The sequence below is a fragment of the Pan troglodytes genome, chromosome 16, assembly GCF_028858775.2.
Source record: "Pan troglodytes isolate AG18354 chromosome 16, NHGRI_mPanTro3-v2.0_pri, whole genome shotgun sequence".
In the NCBI taxonomy this organism is placed as follows: domain Eukaryota; kingdom Metazoa; phylum Chordata; class Mammalia; order Primates; family Hominidae; genus Pan; species Pan troglodytes.
Genome location: NC_072414.2, coordinates 49,557,004 through 49,580,111, shown reverse-complemented (window position 1 = coordinate 49,580,111; position 23,108 = coordinate 49,557,004). Strand labels below are relative to the sequence as shown.

General features: G+C 46.4%; 1 protein-coding gene across 9 annotated transcripts in view; it reads right to left on the bottom strand.

Moving 5' to 3' along the window:
• Window positions 1-17,687: 17,687 nt before the first annotated feature.
• The window catches only part of CGNL1 (cingulin like 1), a 174,105-nt gene continuing 168,684 nt past the window's right edge, over window positions 17,688-23,108 (bottom strand). For 5 of the 9 annotated variants that reach the window (XM_009429214.5, XM_054666968.1, XM_016928276.3 and 2 more), the window contains 3 exons: window positions 22,705-22,813; window positions 22,166-22,329; window positions 17,688-21,059 (listed from right to left, as the gene is read on the bottom strand). In XM_009429214.5, coding sequence (XP_009427489.1) covers window positions 20,921-21,059; window positions 22,166-22,329; window positions 22,705-22,813 — 412 coding nt within the window. In that variant the 3' untranslated portion in view covers window positions 17,688-20,920. The remainder of the gene's footprint in view (window positions 21,060-22,165; window positions 22,330-22,704; window positions 22,814-23,108) is intronic. The other 4 variants (XM_054666967.2, XM_054666969.1, XM_510437.8 and 1 more) reach the window with 1 other exon arrangement.

Sequence of the window (23,108 nt, the reverse complement as noted above, 5' to 3'; positions counted from 1 at the left end):
ATCTAGTTATCTTTTTTTTTTTTTCAGGGTGAGGTGACACACAATAAAATGTTAACACAGAGAATGCTTGGGAATTTATAAACTTTGGTGAGGAAGAGAGGTAGAAACATGGTTTCTCTAAGGAGCAGTCATGCTTGACATTTTCAGAGGAAACTGGCATACACATTGATGCTAATGTTGGGGGAAACAGTTGTGTGCGATTTATAGATGATGAAAAACATTTGACAAGAATCTTTTGCAAAGGCTATCCTTTTTAAGGAGTCATGGCTGTAAGGAATGTTCTCTCAGGCATAGAGAACGGGTTTACAGATAAGAAAGAACACTCATAAACAGCAAATGCCCTGTGGAAGAACTGTAACCCCAGAGCTTTCTAACTGCTGGGCCTACCATAAATTTTTTGCTTCTTTTACAAACTTAGCGATTGCATGTTCACTCTTCAGGAAAACAAACTAGCATAAGCAAAAAGAAAAATTTCCTGAAAACTTGCCACCAATCTTAGCTTTTTCACAAACGATCTTTGTATAAGAAGAAAGATGTAGAAAAATCTTCTGGTTTGGGCCGGGTGTGGTGGCTCATGCCTGTAATCGCAGCACTTTGGGAGGCTGAGGCCGGCAGATCACGAGGTCAGGAGATGAAGACCATCCTGGCTAACACGGTGAGACCCCGTCTCTACTAAAAATACAAAAAAAATTAGCCAGGCGTGGTGGCGGGCCCCCGTAGTACCAGCTACTCGGGAGGCTGAGGCAGGAGAATGGCATGAACCCGGGAGGCGGAGCTTGCAGTGAGCCGAGATCGCGCCACTGCACTCCAGCCTGGGCAACAGTGCGAAACTCCGTCTCAAAAAGAAAAATCTTCTGGCTTGGACACAGTACTAAGTTCCTACAACAATGCCAAACTTATGGCCTGCACACAGAGGGGGAGTCTTCTAAGACTAGCTTTGAGGGAGCCTCAAAAGCCATTTTGCTCTATGGTAGCACCTGACATCCTCATCATTACTGATACATTTATACTAGGGAAATATTAGGACTCAGTGAGTCTCTTGAGGAAAAGCCAGCATCTTATTGGACATTACACACCTTAGCAGCGGTTACATTGCTATACTAAGGCCAACACCTTGGAAAGCAGAGCATAAGGCTCTGGAGAAAAGGGAAGTAACACGGTGCTTTGCAAATTGCAAAGACCTGTACAAAGGGAATGTTGTTATTATTGGTCCAAAGCAATGGGATTCTGGGTAAAACTGTGATAGAGGCTCTGCACCAAAGACATCAGACTCATAGGTCAGCAATGCCAATAAAACTCGGATATCAGTACGAAAACTGTGGGTCACCAAACAGAGACAATTGTCTAAACAACATGTGCAGTCACGAGACATGCAGGCCTGGTATCCCTGCCAAGAGGGTCAGAGTTGTATGGAAAACTTCCTCTGCACTCTGGAATTGTGCCCTGTGGCTGTGACTGCCTGGCTTTTACGGACTTCATGGTAACTGCAATTAAAAATGCAACAAACCCTCATACATGACAGGTGGGATTGTAAAGTTATACAGTCACTTTGGAAGACAATTTGACAGTTCCTCAAAAGGTTAAACATCAAGTTACCTTATCACCCAGCAATTCCATGCCTGCAATGTACCTAAGAGTATTGAAAACATATGTTCAAACAAAAACTTGTACACAAATGATCACAGCGGCATTCTTCATAATAGCTAAGCTATGGAAACAACACAAATATCCATCAATTGACGGATGAAGAAACAAAATTTATATTTTGTTTGTGTTCTGTTTATACAATGGAATATTATTCAGCCTTAAAAAATAATGAAGAACTGATCCATGCTACAATATAGATGAACCTTGAAAACATTATGCTAAGTGAAAGAAGTCAGACATAAAATGCCACATATGATTCCATTTATATGAAATGTCCATAATAGGCAAATTCATAGAGATAGAAAGTAGATTAGTGGTGGCCAGGAGCTGGGGGATTTGGGTGGGGAGAATGAGAAGCGACAGTGGGTATGGGATTTCTCTTTGGGGTAATGAAAATGTTCTGAAATTAAACAGTGGTGATTGTTACACAACTCTGTGAATGCATTCAAAGCCCATGTATTCTACACTTTAAAAGAGTGAATAATATGGTATGTAAATTATGTTAATAAAGGTTTTTTATTGTTGTTGAGATGGAGTCTTGCTGTCACCAGCCTGGAGTGCAGTGGCATGATCTCAACTCACTGCAACCTCTGCCTCCCGGGTTCAAACAATTCTCCGGCCTTAGCCTCCTGAGTAGCTGGGATTACAGGCGCGTGCCACCATGCCTGGCTAATTTTTGTATTTTTAGAAGAAACAGGGTTTTGCCATGTTGGTCAGGCTGGTCTCAAACTCTGCCCTCAAGTGATCCACATGCCTAGACCTTCCAAAGTGCTCGGATTACAGGCGTGAGCCACTGTGCCTTGCTGGAAGCTACTACTAAAAGAAAATATCTGAAAACTCAAAGACTTTTTATTCTTTCCTACCTACTGGCCAGAGATCTCTTAGCCTTCCCTCAGTATACTAAAAGTACATGAGTAAATAGTCTGCCAGAAAGGGTGGAATAACCTGGGGACTATAACACCGTACAGTAGCCAATTCCATTTTTCTTTAATAACTGGCAATGAACACTCCCAGGCATGTTCATTATTCGTGAAAACTCTGCTTAGAACACAGAACAGAATCAGAGGTACAGGACCAGCCACCGAAGTTACACCTCTGGTTTGGTTGTCTGATTCAGGAAGGAAGAAGGTCAACTCCACAAGCCCCACCCTGGCAGGTGTGCGGAGCACGAGGGGGCCTTCCTGAGAGAGCAAGGAAGTGGGGCGGGAGATATCCCTGCTGACGAAAGAGACAAAACCACATCCAGCCAGGGGCTGCTGTTGCAGTATGGAGTTCCCCTCCGCGATGTGAGCAAACAAAAGAGAGAAAACCCCATCTCATGCCAGGATCCTTTCAAATAGATCTCTTTCCCAGCCAAGCCTACTTTCTGCAACAGTTTTTCCCTTATATACGAAGCTTCTAGCAAAACACCCAGCATAGAATGGGAGCTCAGTGAATATTTGTTTCATGAATTAATAGCAACATTTCTTATGATGGCAAACAAAAAATAAATAACTAAAATGTTCTACAATGACCTACTGGGTCATGCACATTTATGGTATGCCCATAACTAGGCAAGTCATTTAATATTTCTATGCATAATTTTTTTTGCTAAAATAGAGTAATAGTACCTATCTCACAGGATTATTGTGATGATTAAATGAGCTTAGGTATATAAAACAAATAGAATATTGCATAGCATATAAAAATTACAAAACAAATGTTAACTATTAGTATTATTATTCCATGGAATACAGTGCAATTATTAAAACTGTGTTGAAAAAATATATTTTTTTGAAAAAATATTTTTTTGAGAAAATATCTTTTTATAGCTGAAAAAATTCACAATAATTAAAAAAAATAAGCTATGTAATAGCATAAACAATAATATTCCACATTTTGTGAAATAAACATCCATGTAAAGAAAAAAGCGTACACAAATATACATAAAAATATTTATAGTAGTTATTTCTAAATAGTGAAAGCAAGGGGGACTTTCTTTATTATTAATTGCTTATCTGTTTTTCAACGGTCAGTATAAATTATTTGAGTAAGTATAAAAATTAAAAATCCAATTGAATCAGAAAAGCATTCATATTATTTGACACAATAATTCCAATTTGAGGATACTATTCTTTAAAAAAAGTCCCAAGTACCAAAGAAAATATTGCCTATAAGAATTAGGTAAAGTGCCAGGCGCGGTGGCTCACGCCTGTAATCCCAGCACTTTGGGAGGCCGAGGCGGGCGGATCAGGAGGTCAGGAGATCGAGACCATCCTGGCTAACACGGTGAAACCCCATCTCTACGAAAAATACAAAAAAATTAGCTGGGCGTGGTGGCAGGCACCTGTAGTCCCAGATACTCGGGAGGCTGAGGCAGGAGAATGGCATGAACCCCGGAGGCGGAGCTTGCAGTGATCCGAGATCGCGCCACTGCACTCCAGCCTGGGCGACAGAGCGAGACTCTGTCTCAAAACAAACAAACAAACAAACAAGAATTAGGTAAAGTGTGATGATTTTTCTATAAATTATAGAATAATATATAATGAGTTTAAAAGATTGATGTTCAAAATAGGCGTCAAAAAGCATTAGAGTAATGCTTGAAAATATTAGAAAATGCTATCTATATTAATTTAACTGGGATACAAATGACTAGTATCTGATCTCAAGCATATAACAAAAGTAATCATTGGCAGAAACAATAGTTGACTCTCTGCCCTTTGTTGAAGTTAACTATATTTGTCACCTTTTGACCAGAACAAGGTGGATTCTTTCTCAACATTTTACAAATTAGCCAGAAACCCCTAAACTTAATAGAACTTCAGTTCTTCCAGGTGGAGGGTTGTCCTATGACATAAAACTAAAATCATTAAATCTATCCAGTCTAGGAAGAGAAAAGCCCAAGAGGAAATATGCTGTCCATGTATGAAATCATAAACGTTCAGGTAAATATAGCCCTGTTCGTTTATCAAAATGTGAGACAAACAAAAGTTATTTTAATTCTATCAGTATTTGTCAGGCAACTGCTACAAACAAAGATGAATAATGAGACAGACTTTGTCCTGGAGAAGCTCACCACCTAATGATGTAGGAAAAAATAACTATAATCAGCTAACCACAGTCCGGAAGCGCTGCAAGAGAACAAAAGACCACAGGAGCCCAGGGAAGGGGGAAGTTTGGATTTGAAGCATCACCTGGGACGTAACCTTGATGCTAAACCTTTACACTAAAGCATGAACATGGTTTTGGTAACCGGCAGACTGAATGGTCAAATTCCAAGCAGGGATGCCGTCCTTCACTGAACCACTGATGGGCACTGGGGGTAGCTGATCACTCTTAGGGCTGTGTCCCTGTGCACTTGCAGAAGGTGTCAGCATCTCAAGTTGACAACTTCTTGAGAAGTTGAGGGAATGATGTGGAAGAAGGAAAAGATCTCAACAGCCCAAATCCAAGAAGCAGATCTTTAAGGGCAATGCAGTGTTTTAAAGCCTGCTATAGAAGTACATGAGAGGGGGACCACACTTACGCACAGCCCATTTAAAATGCTTTAATTGCCTATCTGTGCAATAAGACTGAACCAAATGAATATTGACAAATCCGCTAACATAATCTAGTCTTGCCTTGCATTTATAAAGGTTAGGACCCAGAATTATAATGTTCTGTTTAATTTCAAATGCCTGCTGTCTGACAGGGGCTTTCTCCCGAGAGAGAAAGGCGTGGTTCTTTCCCTCAAGGGGCTCCCACCCTGGTGTGAAGAGACACACACATCACAATTTCAAAGCCTCGAGGGAGGCACGGGCCTGCCTGGGGACAGCCAGAAGGTCCTGCTCCCACCAGCACCCTTCACTTTTAGAGCAAGGAGGGAGTGACCAGCATGGACTAGACAGAGGGGGAGGGGTCAGGAGTTAACTCACAACCAATGTTAAAAATGGACTTAAAGAAGAAAAGGATGTTAGCCTGGAGAAGAAAGAACTTAGAAGGGGCCTAAGAGCCTTTTTGACTATAGAGCCACAATGAGGAAAATGGGGAGAGTGGGTCAGTGCCACACATCCCCAGCAGCAGGCAGAGCAGAGATGATCACATCTAATATCACAATCACTTCTGAAATTCTATAAAAATCCATAAAAGAGAGTACAGGAAGAAACCACAAACAGGGCCAACAAAGGATGGGATGAACTCAGGAAGATAGGAGAGTGGGGGCTGAACTTCCACCGCTGGGTAATAAGGGAAGCAGGGACGTGAGGACAGACGTTCATGCCTTCCCACAGGAGGCCTTGGAGCTGCTGACAAAGCATCTCCCAGATGACGGAGCAGGCGTGGCAGGACGCCATCTCGCTCAGGGCAGCACCTGGTTAATGTCAGCACCGGGTCTGGTGAGGGCTGGTCTCTGCTGAGAGATGGCAGGAAGTGTGCTGTGAGATCTGGTTAGAGGATGTCAAGAGGACCCCCTTGCCACAGCCTAACCAGTGTGTTCTGGACCCCACGTTTCCCTTTCCAAACTCTAATCCATCCTATCATTGCTCAGGGCTTTTCGACTCTGCTCCTTCCTCCCCTCCCCACACACATAGAATCTTTTATTCCAAAATCTAGCAGTACATCATTGGTTAGTAGAAAATAACTCTCAGAGCCGGGTGCGGTGGCTCACGCCTGTAATCCCAGCACTTTGGGAGGCCTAGGTGGGTGGATCACTTGAGGTCAGGAGTTCAAGACCAGCCTGACCAACATGGAGAAACCCTGTCTCTACCAAAAAATATAAAATTAGTCAGGCGTGGTGTCGCATGCCTCTAATCCCAGCTACTCAGGAGGCTGAGGCAGGAGTATCACTTGAACCTGGCAGGTGGAAGTTGTGGTGAGCCGAGGTCGCACCATTGCACTCCAGCCTGGGCAACAAGAGTGAAACTCCTTCTAAAAAAAAAAGAAGAAAAAGAAAATAGCTCTCATAACTTAAAAACAAAAACCAACAAACAAATCCCCCCCTCAAAAAAAAAAAAAAAATCCTATAACACAAACTTCCCAACCACCTAAAAACCCAAACTCAAAACGTGTTTCTTTTGTCTGCCCTTCTTGAAGGAAGTAGGTCTGCACGGGCCTCCCCATCTCCTAGAGCTTGTACACAGCTATGAACCTGCTCTCAGCAATGACTGGACACTTCCTCTTGGTTCATGGAAAAATTTGCTCGTAATTTTCCAGTTTGACTCAAGCTATCAGCTGGCGATATAGTTTTTTGCCAGCTTTACAGTCATGACATTACTCAAACAGAAACCCTTTTGCAGGTGACCTTGAAAGTTATTAAAAACTATTCTCTTTTTGAAGGAAGGACTTGTTGGGGGCGCCTGGTAGAGGATGTCTCCACTGGGTCTGGTGGTGACGACATCCTGGAAAAGGAACAAGATCCAAGTCACCAATCATTCTCTTATACAACGCATCCTTGAATTTTGAAGAGCCTGATATTGTGGATGGTTTGTATTGTCATTTGGCAGCAAAAATAACCTACACTGAATACACAGAAATAGTCCTCCACAGCCTCTGCCCGGGCTTTCCAGGTTTGACCACTGTGCAGTGCCTGTGATGCTCTCTGCTGCCACCCAGTGGATATACTGAGAAAGGTCAGGTAGGATGTTTAAACCCAGAGGTTCTCAGTGTGGTCCCCAGACCAGCAGCATTGGCATCAAATTCTTGGCTGCCCTAGAAACTCTGGGAGTGGGGCCAGCAGTCTATGTTTTCACAAGCCCTCTAGGTTATTCTGATGCACACTGAAGTTTGAGAAACACTAGTGTAGACTAGGTAGTAATTTGCACCCAGGGATGTGTGAAATGGATCATCAGATTTCTCCATTGGGAGAAGCCGATTGTCCTTATTGATGATCAACGATCACACCTTTTATAGGAACTAATTTCACTGGCTATTTTAAAAAATTACTCGTCTTCTCAGAAATGACAAGAAGGCATAAACCCCAACTCCTCTGATTTTTATCCAGAATCTCCTGATTATAAGCAGCTACTGCTTCCTTGTTACTAAGAGTGGTATTCAAGGTTCTCCAAAAATATGGATCCAAACGTGTTTTCCAGTCTCACCTCCAGTAATTCTCCACTTCATTTATTCAGGATTTTAATGCAACTGGCTGATCCTCTGAGCCCAGCTTTCATCCCCGTGTTCCCTCTGTTTTTTCCACCCAAGATGCACCCTTCTAGATTAAAATTTCATAATAAACAGTTCTAAATTTTCAAGCCCACTTTAAAGCCCTTTCGAATGCCATTTCCTCTATGAATCCTGCCCTGATTGCTCCAGCCAATGACAGCCCTTCCCATCATGAACCTCCGCCACACTTCATCTATACCTCTTTTATAGTGCTTTAAATTCCATCCCTTGTTTTTTTAGTTCTCGGTGGACATTTCTGATCCCGTTGGGTCCAGAACTGAGCCTTACTCATCTCAGCATAAGCCAGTGCAGACTAGGTGCATAGTGACTGCCCTTTGAAAGGTATGCATGAATAACATAGGTCTCTCACAAAATAGCAGTTCACAATAAATGTTGGAATTCAATTTGTTGCAATGCGAATATTGCAACAGTTCACCTAAGAGTAACATAGGAACACCAGATCACCTGGGCAACACTGGGAAGGCAAAGCTTCGTTTTGTCCAAAGTCCTCTTTGGGACTTCACCACTGATGCGTGGGGCCCTGGATTACAGGAGCCACTAATCTACTCCTGTGCCACATTTGGGCCAGAAGCGTCCAACAGCTCCCCCTGCTGTCCACCTCAGCTATTACATCAGGACTGTGAAGGCTTCCATCACCCATCAGTCTCTTCTTTAAAGAGCCCACCTGAGATCCCAGAAAACCGCATTTCTGCAGCCACTACTAACACCTGGTTGAAAATGCTGTTCCCCCCATCCCCCCAACAGACCCAGAGCCTTTGGTCCAAATCTCCTGTTGCCATCTCAGGAAGATGAGATCTGGCAATATTTCCCTCCCAGGCCACCTCCCCCACTGGCTCCCATCCTCACTACCTTCCCCAATAAGTGTTCATATGTTTAGAGTTTTGACCACTGTGGACCTGTTAGGGAAGAGAGATGCACTGAGCCTGACAATGCAGCTGGGGGTAGGGTGCCCTTTAAAGAGAACCAGAAAGGCAGTGGGAAGCCAGAGGGCGAGGGATCCAGGAGTCCCCGAGAAAAATGTACAAGAAGCAGAAGAAACAAAATAAACTAGAAACAGTGATTGCCTCTGAGTAGAGCCTGGAGAAATGAGCGTCAAGGATGGAAGACTCACTTTTCATTGTTTTACCCTCCTGTACTATCTGCATTTATTTTATGTGCTACTCAAAAACCACACTAGACAATAAATAAAAAATTTAAAAGACTCACAAAAGGACAATTTCTAAAAGAAACTTCACTAACAATATAAAAAGACTGCCCTGATGAAAGAAAGATTAGTCTATTATTCGGGAAGAAATGTTAATAATCAAAGCTGAGGGGCGAGAGAAAGGGAGAAACTGCCACATTTGTAATTTCTTGGGTCTGTACAAACTAGTAAACCCTTCTGAAAAGCAACTTGGGAACTGTATTAGTCCGTTCTCACACTGCTATAAAGAACTACCTGAGACTGTGTAATTTATGAAGAAGGAGGTTTAATTGACTCACAGTTCTGCAGGCTGTACAGGAAGCATGACTGGGAAGCCTCAGAAAACTTGCAGTCATGGTGGAAGGCAAAGGTGAAGTAAGCACATCTTCACGTGGCAACAGGAGAGAGAAAGAGGGGAGAAGTGCCACACGCTTTTAAACCATCAGATCTCGTGAGAATGATCTATCACGAGAACAGCATGGAGGGAATCTGCCCTCATAATCCAGTCGCCTCCCACCAGGTGCCTCCCCCAACATTGGGAATTACAATTCAACATAAAGTTTGGATCACAGAGCCAAACCACATTAGGAACTTTTATAGAGACTTAAAGATGTTGTCTTTCCTCTTCTCTTTCTGGTCATCTAGCCAAAGCAAATTATTTGAAAGATGAAAAAGCTACAGATATAACAGTATTTGATGTAGGAAGGCAGAATTCCAAATCCTACACATTTGTTAATATACAAATAGTATTATAGTTAACTGATGATAGAATTCACTCAATGTGATGTGATTTTTAAGTGTATTTTTAAAAAGCATTTTTAAAAAGTGATCAAGATTATCTAATATCTATAATGTTAAGTGACAACAAAAGCATATACAAATCATATAAACACTGCAGTTGTACCTATGCTTTAAAAACTGTGTAGGAAAAAAAGACTGGAAAGAAATGAGCCAAAATGCTAATAATGGTTGCATCAGTATGGTGGTGTTATTTTCCAAATTTGTGGTAATACAGTTACCTTATTCTATATAGAAAAATAAACATGTAAAGGAAGTAATGAATCTTTTCAATCTCCCCACCTGCCAAGCAGGAGCACACGGGAGGCCTCTTGGCAAGTTGAGGTGTCATACCATTTCAGGACCATCCATCTAGGAAACGCGTACCTAAGAACACCCACCACCATGCATGCCTCTAGTTCCAAAGTGTTCGAAGAGCTACTCCCAGGATGTAAGGATTCCAGCTCCTAGGTTGAACTTAAAAGTTTGCTAAATGTAGTTCACACTCCAATCATAAAGGGTCCAAATGGGATATAGCAAAATGAACAATGCAACTACCCCAGTTAGCCCAGGGATGTGTGAGCACCCTCTCACCCATCCAACCATCCAAAGAGGACTGCGAGCACCATGACCCATAGCGACAGCAGCCAGGGAAGAACAATGGTCAATTCCACACCAGAGTTGGGCGTTTCAAGGGATGAATGAGTGTATTAATCAAGGATCCTCAAAGGATAGAACCAGTGGGTGTGTGTGTGTGGAGAGAGAGAGATTTATTATAGGAATCGGCTCATGCAGTTAGGGGCAGAGAAGTCTCATGATTTTCCACCTGCAAGCTGTAATTGAGTCCAAGCCCAAAGGCCTAAGAATGGGGGTGTCGGGGGGCGGGTAGCAGTGATTGTGTAAGTCCCATTCAGAGTCTGAAGGCTGGAGAGCAAGGAGCGCTGATGTCAGAGTGGGAGAAGACGGATGTCTCAGCCTAAGTAGAGAATGAATCCTCTATTCCCCCACCTTTTTGTTCAGTGAGGGCCCTCAGCAGATTGGACAGAGCCTGCTCACAGTGGGGAGGGCCATCTGCTTTACTCAGTCTGCCGATTCAGAGGCTAATCCCTTCTGGAAACACCCTCACAGACATACCCAGAATTCATGTTTTACCAGCTATCTGGGCATCCCTTAGCCCAGTCAAGTTGACATCTAAAATTCACCATCACACAGAAGATGCCACCACCGTTCCACAGGGGACAGAGCTGGTGAGACCTTGGTCTTTGTGAGCCTGAAACTAGACATGTGGCCACCCAAGGAAAGCTGAAAATGCCACCCCCAAAACAGGCCAAGAATTCAGTGTTCTTTCCAATCAATATTCTTTAGTATTTATTCTCCATACTGGAAGGACAAGGGGAAACAGTGCTCTGGGGTGAAAATGGAGAAGGAACTCCTCCGGGGCAGTTTTTGGTGTTCCTCTTTTACTGTTTAGGCCTGGTCAGCTCTGGTCCCAAACTTGGACATCCCAGCTCAGCCAAACCTCACCCTGACACTACCTGCCTGGGTCCACTCTCCTTACAGTGCAGTTCAGTCACTGTGCCATTGGTCAGGTCAGCCCTTGGGGTCTTACCACTCCCCGGTGTGGCTACTAAGGTACTGACTTCCTTTACACTATTTTTTAAACAATGCACCCCTAATTACACTTGAGATATTTTAGAATCTTGGTAGAATTTGAGCACCCTACAATATAGCTCCCAGCCTGGCCTGCCCTGGCTCTGCTCCACAGTGTCCCCCTGCCAGCCCTCCCCGTGCCCAAAGACTCCGAAGTCTGGATTCCACTACAGCGACCTTCAGTTTCTAACTGAAGGGGGTGATCTTTTGTTTTAAAAAACTGCAGGGCATTTGTGTGAGCACCCCTCTCACCCATCCGAGCATCCAAAGAGGGCTGCGAGCACCATGACCCATCGCAACAGCAGCCAGGGAAGAACAATGGCCAATTCCACATCAGAGTGTCTTGGTTGTTCTTCCAGGTCTTCAAACAACTGCTTTTAAGAAATTTTTGCCCACCTTTTCTAGTTGTTCCCAGCGGAAGAGTTCAGTTTGATACCAGCTACCATGTCATGCCTGAAGCAGAACTCAACTCCTTTTGAAGCGGATGGCATATAAAGCAATCAGTATTTTAAAAACTCAACATTCAACACTTAATTTGCCAAAAAAATGACCATAAAAAAATAAAAACAGCTTTTCACTGCCTGACTGCCGCCATCACAGGTCGCATTCATGTGCCCGGGAAGGGCCTGTCCCGGTCGGCTTTGCTCTATCACCACAGCGTCCCCACTTGGCTGAAGTTGACATCTGACAATGTGAAGGAGCAGATTTACAAACTGACCAAGAAGGGCCTGACTCCTCCACAAATCGGTGTGATCCTGAGAGACTGACATGGTGCTGCACAAGTGCGTTTTGTGACAGGCATAAGAATTCTTAAGTCTAAGGGACTTGCTTCTGATCTCCCTGAAGATCTCTACCATTTAATTAAGAAAGCAGTCGCTGTTCAAAAGCATCTTGAGAGGAGCAGAAAGGACAAGGATGCTAAATTCCTTCTGATTCTGATAGAGAGCCGGATTCACCGTCTGGCTCGATATTATAAAACCAAGCGAGTCCTCCCTCCCAGCTGGAAATATGAACCATCTACAGCTTCGCCCTGGTTGCATAAATTTGTCTATGTACTCAAGCAATACAGTGATTAAAAAGAAAAACAAATGACTAAATAATCTACATCAACATAGGCCTCAAAAAAACATAATTTTGAATGGAAAAGTCAGAGTACTATGTACAAGACGCTGAGATGTATATGACATTTTAAAACACACAAAACATACTACATGGTGTTCATGGATGCATACACGTAAAAATAAAATTGAATAGAATACCCAGCAGATTTGAGAATAGTGGTTGCCTTTGGCAGGGAGTAAGGGACAAAAAGAGAACTTCAATTTTATCTGTAATGTTTATTTAAAAATGTAAAGCAGACAGATATGAACAGCTGTTAACCACTGTTAATTCTGGGTGGTGGAAACATAAACAAACCAAATCCCTCCATTGGAAATGCCCAGAGATCAGATGTCAAGCCTTGTTACCTTGCCTATTTCTTCCTTCCTCTCATTTGCTCCTCCCTAAACGTCCATGTTGCTGTTGTTGGTAGCAGAGTCACTGTGACTAAGTCCACAGCTGGCTTAACATCTGCCCAGCAGGCTCTGGACACAGGCTGGCACTTCTTAGAAAGCACACGCTCCACATGATGACCAGCGCAGGGGTGGAGGGAGCGCTGTGCTTCCAGCCTGCACCCCTCTGACTCTCTCACAGGGAATAACCAACCCTGGTTATCTTGGGTGCACCTAACCTTTCCACAGGGCCTGGGAAGGCCACGCGACTTTAGTAAGCCCCAAAGCAACTTGCACCTTGATTTTAGAATCCAGCAGCCGTGAAAATACAGACAAAAGAAAAAATTTTGCCATGAAGGGGAGGAGGTAGTAGAGTGAATTATTCATTCTCTGCTTCAGAAAATGAACTTGGTTTAGAAAACCATCCATGTGTAAGTCAGGAACAAGCACTGCTTAGGAAGGCCAGAGCTTTGGATCCTACCCAGGCTGGAGGAAGCGGCAGGTTGAAAGGAGGCCAGTTCTGTTTTCTAGTTCTCCATTATCTAAATATAAGCAGCAGCTTCCCCAGGAAGAACAGACAGAGACATGAGGGAGCCGGAGCCCCAGAGGGAGCTTGGGCACCCATTTTACAAATCCCTCGCTCTGCAGGGAGTCCTATGCCTGTCTCCAAAGAGCCTCATTATTCATGCCCAACGATAGGCAGGGACGGATGAAAGGCGAGGCAGCCCCAGCCACGGAGAGAAGCGAGCAAACCAAGGAGCTGGAATGGCAGCCTTCCCGGCCCTTTCCAAGGCAGCAGGGCCTTTCACTGGAGGCAGCTGGCTTATCTTAATCTCCAAACCCTTTCCTGGAAAACAAGCCCATCCTAGAAGGGCCAGAGGCCCAGAGGTAGCTGGAGTCAGTGAGTCAGGCTGGCAGCACGCAGCAGGTGGCAGGGGGTTTTGCAGAAAGGAGAGGCAGGCCATCTGCCTTCCCTTAGAGCAGGCCTCAGGCTGCAAGCACAGACTTGCAATCCAGAGGCCCAGCCTTTGTGCCCAGTGTCCTCAGCTAGGGAAGCCAGCAGTGACTATTTCAGAGGGGCAGCAGCGTGAGAATGTACAGGGTAAGGGTGAGAATGTACAGGGTGAGAATGTACAGGGTAAGGGTGAGAATGTACAGGGTGAGAATGTACAGGGTAAGGCCACTCTGGGTGGTTAGAGTGACAGACCTGGGACTTTAGCCACTTTAGCTACTAGTTGGGTGACCCTGGGCAAGTTACTGATCTTTACACACATTTCCTAACACGTGAAAGCGGGTAGTGCCACCTACCTCACAGGATGCAGATTAAATCAGATAAAGTGCAAAAGATTCTTGGCCCATAAGGTCTGCCCAATTATGGCTTCTGCCCTGTTATGGGATCTTAGGCATTAGTAAAGAACCATTCCCGCTGCCCCAAAATACTACTGAGTCTGTTCCCATAGTAAAGTTTTACAGTCCCTGGGAGGGGTCCAGAGGAGATGCCCTGGATCTGTACGTGTGGCAGGGGCACTACCCACCACCTGCACACACAACCCTTCCCACCTCCAGCCCACCACACACTGCGCCAAAAGGCTGGTCCTACTTCCACAGCTGTAGCCCTGCTACTCATGGGAAAGGCTGGGGGCCCAGGCGTCTGCCTCCTTCCAGATGAGCTCTGCACATGCCCGTAAGTCCCAAAGCTTGCTGTGACCCACAAGGTTTCTCCCTGTCTGGACACAGGTCAGCCTCCTGCCCACTCACAGGGAGGCAGAGCCCATTCCCACTGGGACCACTCCCCTGGCTTGGCAGAGACTATGCTGCCACCTCCAGGAAGACAGCTCACTGCTGCGAAGCCCAGGTTTCCAGCCTCCAGCCCAACACCCAGTACTCGGGCTAGAGGTCTGATTAGGACTTCAGTCGACAGTGTTCTGTTGGGGACAGTCTGCTGATTTCAGGTTGCAAGTGCAGTTTTGCATGTGAGACTAACACGTAATGTGCACCACACGACGATTATTATTATTATGGTACAGCGACAGGAGAGTTTCGTCACAAAGCAGTCTGGGGGTTGGGAAGATAAATGTTCCCTGAAAACCACCCAAACTCGAAGACTTGCTGATGTTGCCCCAAAACCACTTTCCATACAGTGAGACAGTGGGGAGGCCCAATGACCAAGCAGAGCAGCCACCCCACGCAGCTCAGACTCAGAGAAATCAGGGTGGCCTGGCAGCAAGAGAGCACTCAGGATAAAATGAGAGATCCAAAGATCACAGCAGTTAAGTGGCACCAAAGCAGCCAGGCTAGAGGAACAGCTAAGATGTCCTGGCCAGCCACGTCCATGAGACCCGTGGCTTCCATGGCTCACTTCATCTCCACCTGCCTCTGACTGCTGTGCTCAGGATGGAGGCAGGCAGCAGGCTGTCGAGTTGCATGGAAACCGGCCATTGAAGGGTAGATCTGGATGACTGGGAGTCCGTAGGAGCCCCTAATACAGGGACCAAATTAAAGACCTATGTCCTCCAGGACGTGTAAGGCTGGGTGAGAGGCAGCAGAGTGTGAACTCCAGAGCCAGACCCAGAATCCAGTTCCAGTTCCCCCACATCCTACCACACGCCCTTGGTTAGGTTAGTAACCTCTGCCTGGGTTGCCTCACTTGTCACAACAGGACCTGCTCAGGGGATGATCGTGAGGATCAAGTGAGCCAATAGGCATAAAGGGCTTAGGCAATGCCTGGTACCTAGCAAGTGAGTGCAACACATTAGCTGTGGAATTATATATGGTCTCAGGGAAAACAGTGGGTATGGACTGCAGATAGAGAGCTAGCAAAGCACAAGGAAAAACAGACACGTTTGGCATCACATAAATATATGAAGTACTTAATATTGACAGGTCATTTCCATTTAGTTTCATAACGATTTTGTAGCCCTACTGTAAGCACCTAAAAGTCCTAGTCCGTGGCCTAAACCTTGTTCGCCGGCGGTTCCTGGCCCACACTGGCAGGTGCTAATTGTGGGCTGGCTACTTACTCTATGTGCGGCTGATGGCAAAATGCCCAACTTCCCTGAGACTTAGCTTCCTTACCTCCCAAAAAACCAGTTTCCACCTTCTTCAAAAATTGTTTAATTGCATTTACCCTGCAAACCTCTGGGATCACACTTCCCATCCCCTGGGAGTTGTTGACAACTGTTGTGAGACCAAGTGAGATCCTGCGCAGTGGGAACCTTGCAACCTTCCCCCCAGACTACCTTCAACTTACTGTTGAATGTCTCTCTGACTTGCACTTCTCTTAGCTTTCATAACCAGTGAGGGGCACACACTCCAGCCTTTCTTTGTTGACAGAGATGGGCTGGGCCTTGGTCATGCCTGTGAAAGTCAGTGACAATTTTTAGCCCTATGTATTCGGCAGGTCTGAGGGCAGGACCAAGGCATGTGGATCCCTCTGCAAAGCCTAGAACGTCTGAATTTGGGGCTGTTACACCCCTGAGAGGAACCTGTCAAGTCGTTTCTCCCCAATCATTTGAAGATTTAGAACAGAAACATTTCCGGCTAATGACAGTCTTCCAACAAAGACAGGCTCCCCGTAACTATCCACAAGCTCAGAGGAGGAATGCTGAGAATGTGAAGGAAATGAACTGCCGGCCTGGGGGATGTTTTTCCTTTGGCTCTGGGCCTCCTGAGTCACATTCTTCCTGAGGGCGTGAGGGAAAGGTATCCGCTCAGAATCTCATTTCCACCAAGAGGACTTCAGCTGAGGGGCCAAATAAAGAGGCCTAAATACAAAAGCAAATAATGCTAAAAAGGGTGACTTTTACTACAAATTAGAAAATTATGTACCTCAACATACCTGACTTTAAAAAAAAAAAAAAAAGGAAACAATCTATACAAAGGCTTTGCATTTATTAAAATTAAAAAATCTCATTTACATTAGGTTACCCCTTCCAATTAGAACCAGGAGAATCAGTGCTGCCAGAGAGCTGGAGGGATAGTCATCCACATTGACCTGGAGGCAGAGGCGGTTGTGGACAGAGCTCTGGACAGGACACAGCAGTGAACTGCGGCAGCTCAATGAAGGGCTGCTCTGGTGGGTGGGCAGTGTGGCAGGAACCCACCAAGGCGGGGACCCAGAGAGGAACAGCAAGAGAAAGCCATGACCCGCCCTTAGAACTGGAGGCTGAAGGAGAGATCACCCAAGTCCCAGGGGAGCCCACTTGAAAGTGCCACACAGAGCAGGGAGTGATGCAGACACACCCAGAATTCCACCTGCTCCCACTGGCTGAACCCAACCAGAGTGGCCATCAGGGAACCCATGGCCTGTACGGGTCAGCCTCCAGGGGACAGGGCAAAGAATAGATAGATCTGAGGACAATGATCATCATCGGTCCCCTTCCATGAGGAAGCTGCTTTGGTTTCTGTAAAATAGAGACTGTGGTGCCTGCTATGGGCCTGGTGTGAGATCAAGAGAGATTATGGGCCAACTAGGATTGCAGAAGACCTCGAATTTAGGAAAAGGGGTAAACAGGGGGCTCCTGCTTATTCTGTAATTAACATTGAACATGCTTCCTCTTTTGCCATTTTCTGGAACGGGCAGTTTGGATTTCTCAGAACATCACAAGAATCCAGAGCCATTAATTCCCTCAGCATTCACCACTGACCAGTCCCCACCCTTCTGTTTCAGAAACCAGTCCCAGGGCTGGAAGGCCTCCAAGTTCCACTTCCCTCAGTAGCTCCCAGCCACTCACCTTGACAGTTTCTTAAAGGACACAGAGCCAAGCTCTGGAGAAAACAAAGAAGTCACAATCACAGGAGAGTCAAAATTCCCATTGGGTGACAGCGTTTATTGAAAGGAAATCTTGCTTTATCCAGGAATTCACTTACATGGAGGTAGCTGCAAGGAGAATGTCTCTTTCTCATGACAACCCAAAGCAACCAAACCATACCCTAAAGCAGAGACGCAATGGAATAAGTCAACGGGCATTGTAGAACAACACTCAGAAGCAGGAAAAACCATAAAAGATACAGGATGATTGTCTCTTCAGTATTGCATTTGGCCATGTATGTGTTTTTACATAAAATATATGTTTTCTTTTTAAGCTAGCTAAAGAAAATACTCTTGATCGGGGTTAGTTCTTAAAGCAAAAAACAGAAGAAAAGTATGTATATATAATAAAATTAAAGAGCGATAGCATGTTATACCTGGAAAGGACCGTGGGCCCTAATCTGCACTTTGTCCCACGTAATCCATGGCTCTGAGAGTGAGCACACTGTCAAGGTCACTGGGGTGAGATGAGCCGGGACTTGAAAACCCTTCTCTTAACTTTCAGTCTCAACTCTTCCCACTCCACTATACCGCATGTGTTGCCATCTCCCTCAGAGTGTAGGATAGCGCAATTGTCAAAACGCATAACAGCCTATTTTTAGGGTAATGATGCAAGTGTTTTGAAAAGTGACCTGTGTTCTCTTTGCATGGGCAGTTTTGCTTCTTGTAGCCAGCCCCATGGCTACTGGAAAGAACTGGCCAGAATGAGGGGCAGCTACTTTCTCACAAACCAAAACAGACACACACTCCCAAAGTTCTTGGGTGTGCTGACCTTCCCCAGCAGTGTCTCTAGGTATGAGTGGGCTGAGGCTTCTCTCAGCAGGCTTACTGGCAGATGTCTAACGATGGGAGAAGCAGCAGGGAAATTATGAACATATCGAGGGTCAAAGTGAGCTCTAGGGAACCAGGCTTGTTGCGTCCTCAGAAGGACAGACAGAGGGCTGAGTACAGAGGTGCTCAACCTCCATGTCGATTTGATTGTCATTTATCACCCCCTTTCCTGACACTGAGCTCCAGGAGGGGAGGAATTTTTGCCTGTTTAATTCACTGCTGTATTCTGTGTGCCAAGGACTGTGCCTGACACATCACCGATGCCCAATAAATATTTGCTAAATGAATGAATGACTAAAGGGAGGAATCGGCCACACCCCACATAAGCAGGCAGAGGTGAGAATCACCCCTGGCTGTGGTGAGGATGACAGTGACCCTGTAGATGTGGAAGGGGCTTGGCTGTCTGGCTCCAGACTCCCACCCTTAAACTGGGCTGACCACTCTGAAACCTGCCGGGTGGCTCTGACCTGGCGCAGGTGGGACTCCATGGCAACTGTCATGGAGTCCTCTGGCCCACAGGCCCCCACCCTATTGGGATGGTTGGGGACACTGCTGAAGCAGCTGAACACTACCATCTCTGCCACATATATGTCACCAACTCACAGGGTCCTCTCCCTGACCATGTCCTGTCCTATATTCTGACCTGTGGAAGCCCAGCTGTGACTGGGCCTGGCCTGTGGGCATGCCTGGGGACTGTCACATTGTGAAGTGACACAGGAAGGCCAGGAGGGAGTCCCTGGATATCTAGCATCCTCCCGATGCTATGCTCCCTGAAATTCCTCTCCAGCCATGTGGCCTGGCTCCCAGACCTCAACCACTCCCTGTCAGCCTGCTGCTGGCGATGTCGCTTTGTTTCAGGAAATTGGAAGGAGTCCTCCAGTTTGCACAGACACGCCTCTGCCTGACTTCTGTTTCTTTCTTCCCTTCCTCGACATAATCCTGAGATCCTGCTCAATCCACCTCTTGCCCACACATCCCCCAGCTTTCAAGAACTTCTCTGTCTTCCTTCTCACACTGGGCCCCATACCCACATCTGCCTATCTCCTCTCTCATCTCCCTTCCCCCATGACCTTACCAGACACCTCCCACCTCATTCTCACACCTAAGTCTATGAACCTTTCCTCCATACCCTCTTATTCCCCCGATCCCAAAAGCTTGCTGTGGGACATGACCACACAGCCCTATCCTTCCAGAAACGGCCTCATTTGTTTAAGGCCTTACCTACAACTCTCCCTACCCAACCTGTGTAAAAGAAATTGCAATCAGTGACTGGGAACAGGTCTCAGAACAGTTCAGAAATTATAACAGAATTCTAGATAAACTAAGCAAACAAGGCCATAGCTGCAGTCACAGACACAAGCAACCTTCTGGCTTTCCCCTGTGCCAGTGACTTGTTTACCCAGACCATGTGAACTGCTATGCTCAGTCTTAGCTGTCCATGACCACTACAATTCTTCTTTTCCAACTTTGGTTTCCAAACTGGTCTTTGACTTTATTTGACTTTCTCTCTCTCTCTCTCTTCTCACCTCTGCTCCTCAACACTTAAAATCTAATAGCTTCATATTTTAAAAAAGAATACTCAATGGCTGGGCGCGGTGGCTCATGCCTGTAATCTCAGCACTTTGGGAGGCTGAGGCAGGTGGATCACCTGAGGTCAGGAGTTCAAGACCAGCCTGACCAACATGGTGAAACCCCGTCTCTACTAAATACAAAAAATTAGCCAGGAGTGGTGGTGGTCATCTGTAATCTCAGCTGCTTGGGAGGATGAGGCAGGAGAATCACTTGAACCAGGGAGGCAGAGGTTGCAGTGAGCCAAGGTTGCGCCATTGCACTCCAGCCTGGGCAACAAGAATGAAACTCCATCTCAAAAAAAAAAAAAAAGAATACTCAATATAGATGCATGAACTTTACAAACCAGCCACCCTACCAAGCCTCCATCACATTCCAAACCCAACAGCAGCAGTTCGTGAGAAGGTCTGGTTTAAAATATGTACAAACTATACATGGTTTCCTCCCTGCACAGTGCTATTAAGTAAGTCCTAGCCTTCTGGACCCTTTGTCTTGGCAGGGGGAGTGATGAGGGGGCAGGGACAGCAATGCAAATAGTGGCTGTGGAACAGGGGCCTCAGCCTACCAAAGTGTATCTCTCACAACACCCCAGTGGGTGGTGGCTCCTGGTCCTCAGGCATCCCAACATTTTAAACTGCAAAAGCTCCCTGTCGAAGACCCACTGAGAGACCCTGGCGAGGAATGTAACACTGAGGAGCTGGCATGCTGTGCAAAGAGGCTGTGATAGGTCTCAGTGGCAGACAGATGCTCCCCTCCCTGCCTCCCACTTTGGGTGGCTGCAGCTCCTGCAGGAATGACAGGCACTTCCACAGGCTGGGAGAGCACTCAGATCTGGCTGGCGACGGTGCTGTCCTTGGAGAATGTGTAGCTCACAGGCGCCTCATAGAGGCTTCCCCCATCCGTGCTGAGGTCATCGTCATCATCCATGTCATCCAGCACTTTAGTCGGCAGCTTCTTCAGTCTGCTGAAATGACAAGGGGCATGTTTCCTGGCCCTGGGCCCATAGCTAATTTGGACTTCAAGGGAGGGTTTTGGGTTGCTGTCCCTGCACCCCACTGAGTGGCACAGAAAAGAAACACATGAATGTAACAGGTCTCCACCTGATGGCCCCTTCAGCCACAGGGAGTCCACCGCCCCCATTTTGGCACGGAAAGCCTGTGCTGGTGGGGTGGGCCAGGCTGGGATAGGATCAGTATTGTTGATTTCCCCAGGTTGTTATTATTGATCTTGTCTTAATTTAAAATTTTGGTATCTTGTTCACCATGGATTGCATGCATTATCTTTTAAATATTGCATTAAAATGTTATCTATCTTAATTATTGAGATTTTTGGTGCCCTCTTAAATGCTGCACCCTAATGCCAACCTTGGGGCCAGTGACCTGATAGGCCCTGTTTTACAGGACTCTCAATGGGCTGGAGCCTTCTGTCCATTGATGAGAACTACCCAGGCAGCCAGCACAGAGCCCCATGTCACAGCCAGCCTCCAAGAAAGGCTCAGCTCTATGGATTACCATGAACCTAATCTCATGAACCTTACCTCATACCCCGGGGAGAGACCCTAGAGCAGAAAAAGCAACCCACAAAGTCCCCAACCCTGCATTCCACGTCTCCATCCTTAGGACCACGGCAGACAGCTTCAGAGAGCTGCTCTCTCCTGGAAACCAGGCTTGGGGAATCCTAGTCCTCTTGAGGATACAAACCAGAACTTCACCTTATTTCTCCCTAAGTCAGAAAAAAGCCCAGGATGGCCCAGGAACTGCCCCTCCATGATGGTGTGAGCTAGTCTTATCTGCCCTAAGCCTCCGTTTCCCCTTATGATCAACAGGGATGATATCTACCCAGCTCAGCTGGCATTGGGGCATTGGTATAAGAATGACATGCATGAGACCCTACTGCCCACGTAAGGTGACTAAAGTGGACACAGCCACCTTCATCTCTAAGATACGATAACCCCAAAAGCAACAGTGAGGAGCTGGCTTGAGACAACAGGAGTGTGAATGCTCTGAAAGCAGAGCCTGTCTCAACTGTGGGGAGATTACCCGGCCCTCTGTGGCCTCCACACCTGCCCACCTTAAGTCCTTCTTCATGGAGTTGAGCTGCCCCTGCAGATGCTCATTCATGTCCATCTGCTCCTCCAGCTCCCTCTGCAGCTTCTTTTTAGAACTTTCCAGTCTGTCGATTTCCTCCTCAGCCTCCTCCACCTGCCGCTTCATGGCTTTCAAACGCAAGCTCAGCTGCACGGGGAGAGAGTGTGGGTTGAGTGCCGGCTGATGGCCCAGCCCCAGTGCTCAGCTTACCCCAGGTCCGGCCACCATCTCCCCAGGCAACCAAGACATGGGCAATGGGGCAGCCAGTCTCTTGGGAAACATGGAGAGCAGGCACTAAGACAGGGTGACTCTTTAAAGCCAAACTCAGGGTGTAGAATTTGCTGATATCCCCTAATTACGTAGGCAAGAAGCCCCCATTTGATGATGTGACTGGGTGCGTGGAAAGGGAGGAATCAGCCCACTCACACTCCACTCCTGCTCAGGGAGGCCTTGCCTCCCTTGCTCCCTCAGCCTGAGACACGCTATCTCATCTAAGAGCAAATGCATGCAGAGGCTTCCCACCTGGTCCTTCTGATCAGTCAGTGACAGGTGCTCATCATCCACCTGCATCACCAGCTCCTTCACTTTCCGCTCCAGCCGCCGGTTGCTGAGCTGAAGATTGGCCCGATCCCTGGAAGAGGGGAGACAGAACCAAGAACCCTCTCACTCCCATCCCTGCAGGGGGCCCAGCCTAGGCTGTGGAGGAGGGGAAGTTCCAGCCAGGGGTGCCTGGTCAGCTCAAGGCTTAGGGTCAGGGAAACACAACTTCGCAGGAGAAAAAGCTGCTTGTGAGAGACGTGAGGAAATGGGGCTCTGAGAAGGGGAGTGACTGGCCCAAGGCTTCAGAGCCAGCAAGGGGCTGAGCCATGGCTCGACCTGCCTGGAGTTTCTGAGCTTTACTTTGTAAGGCAAGAAGTCACAAACTG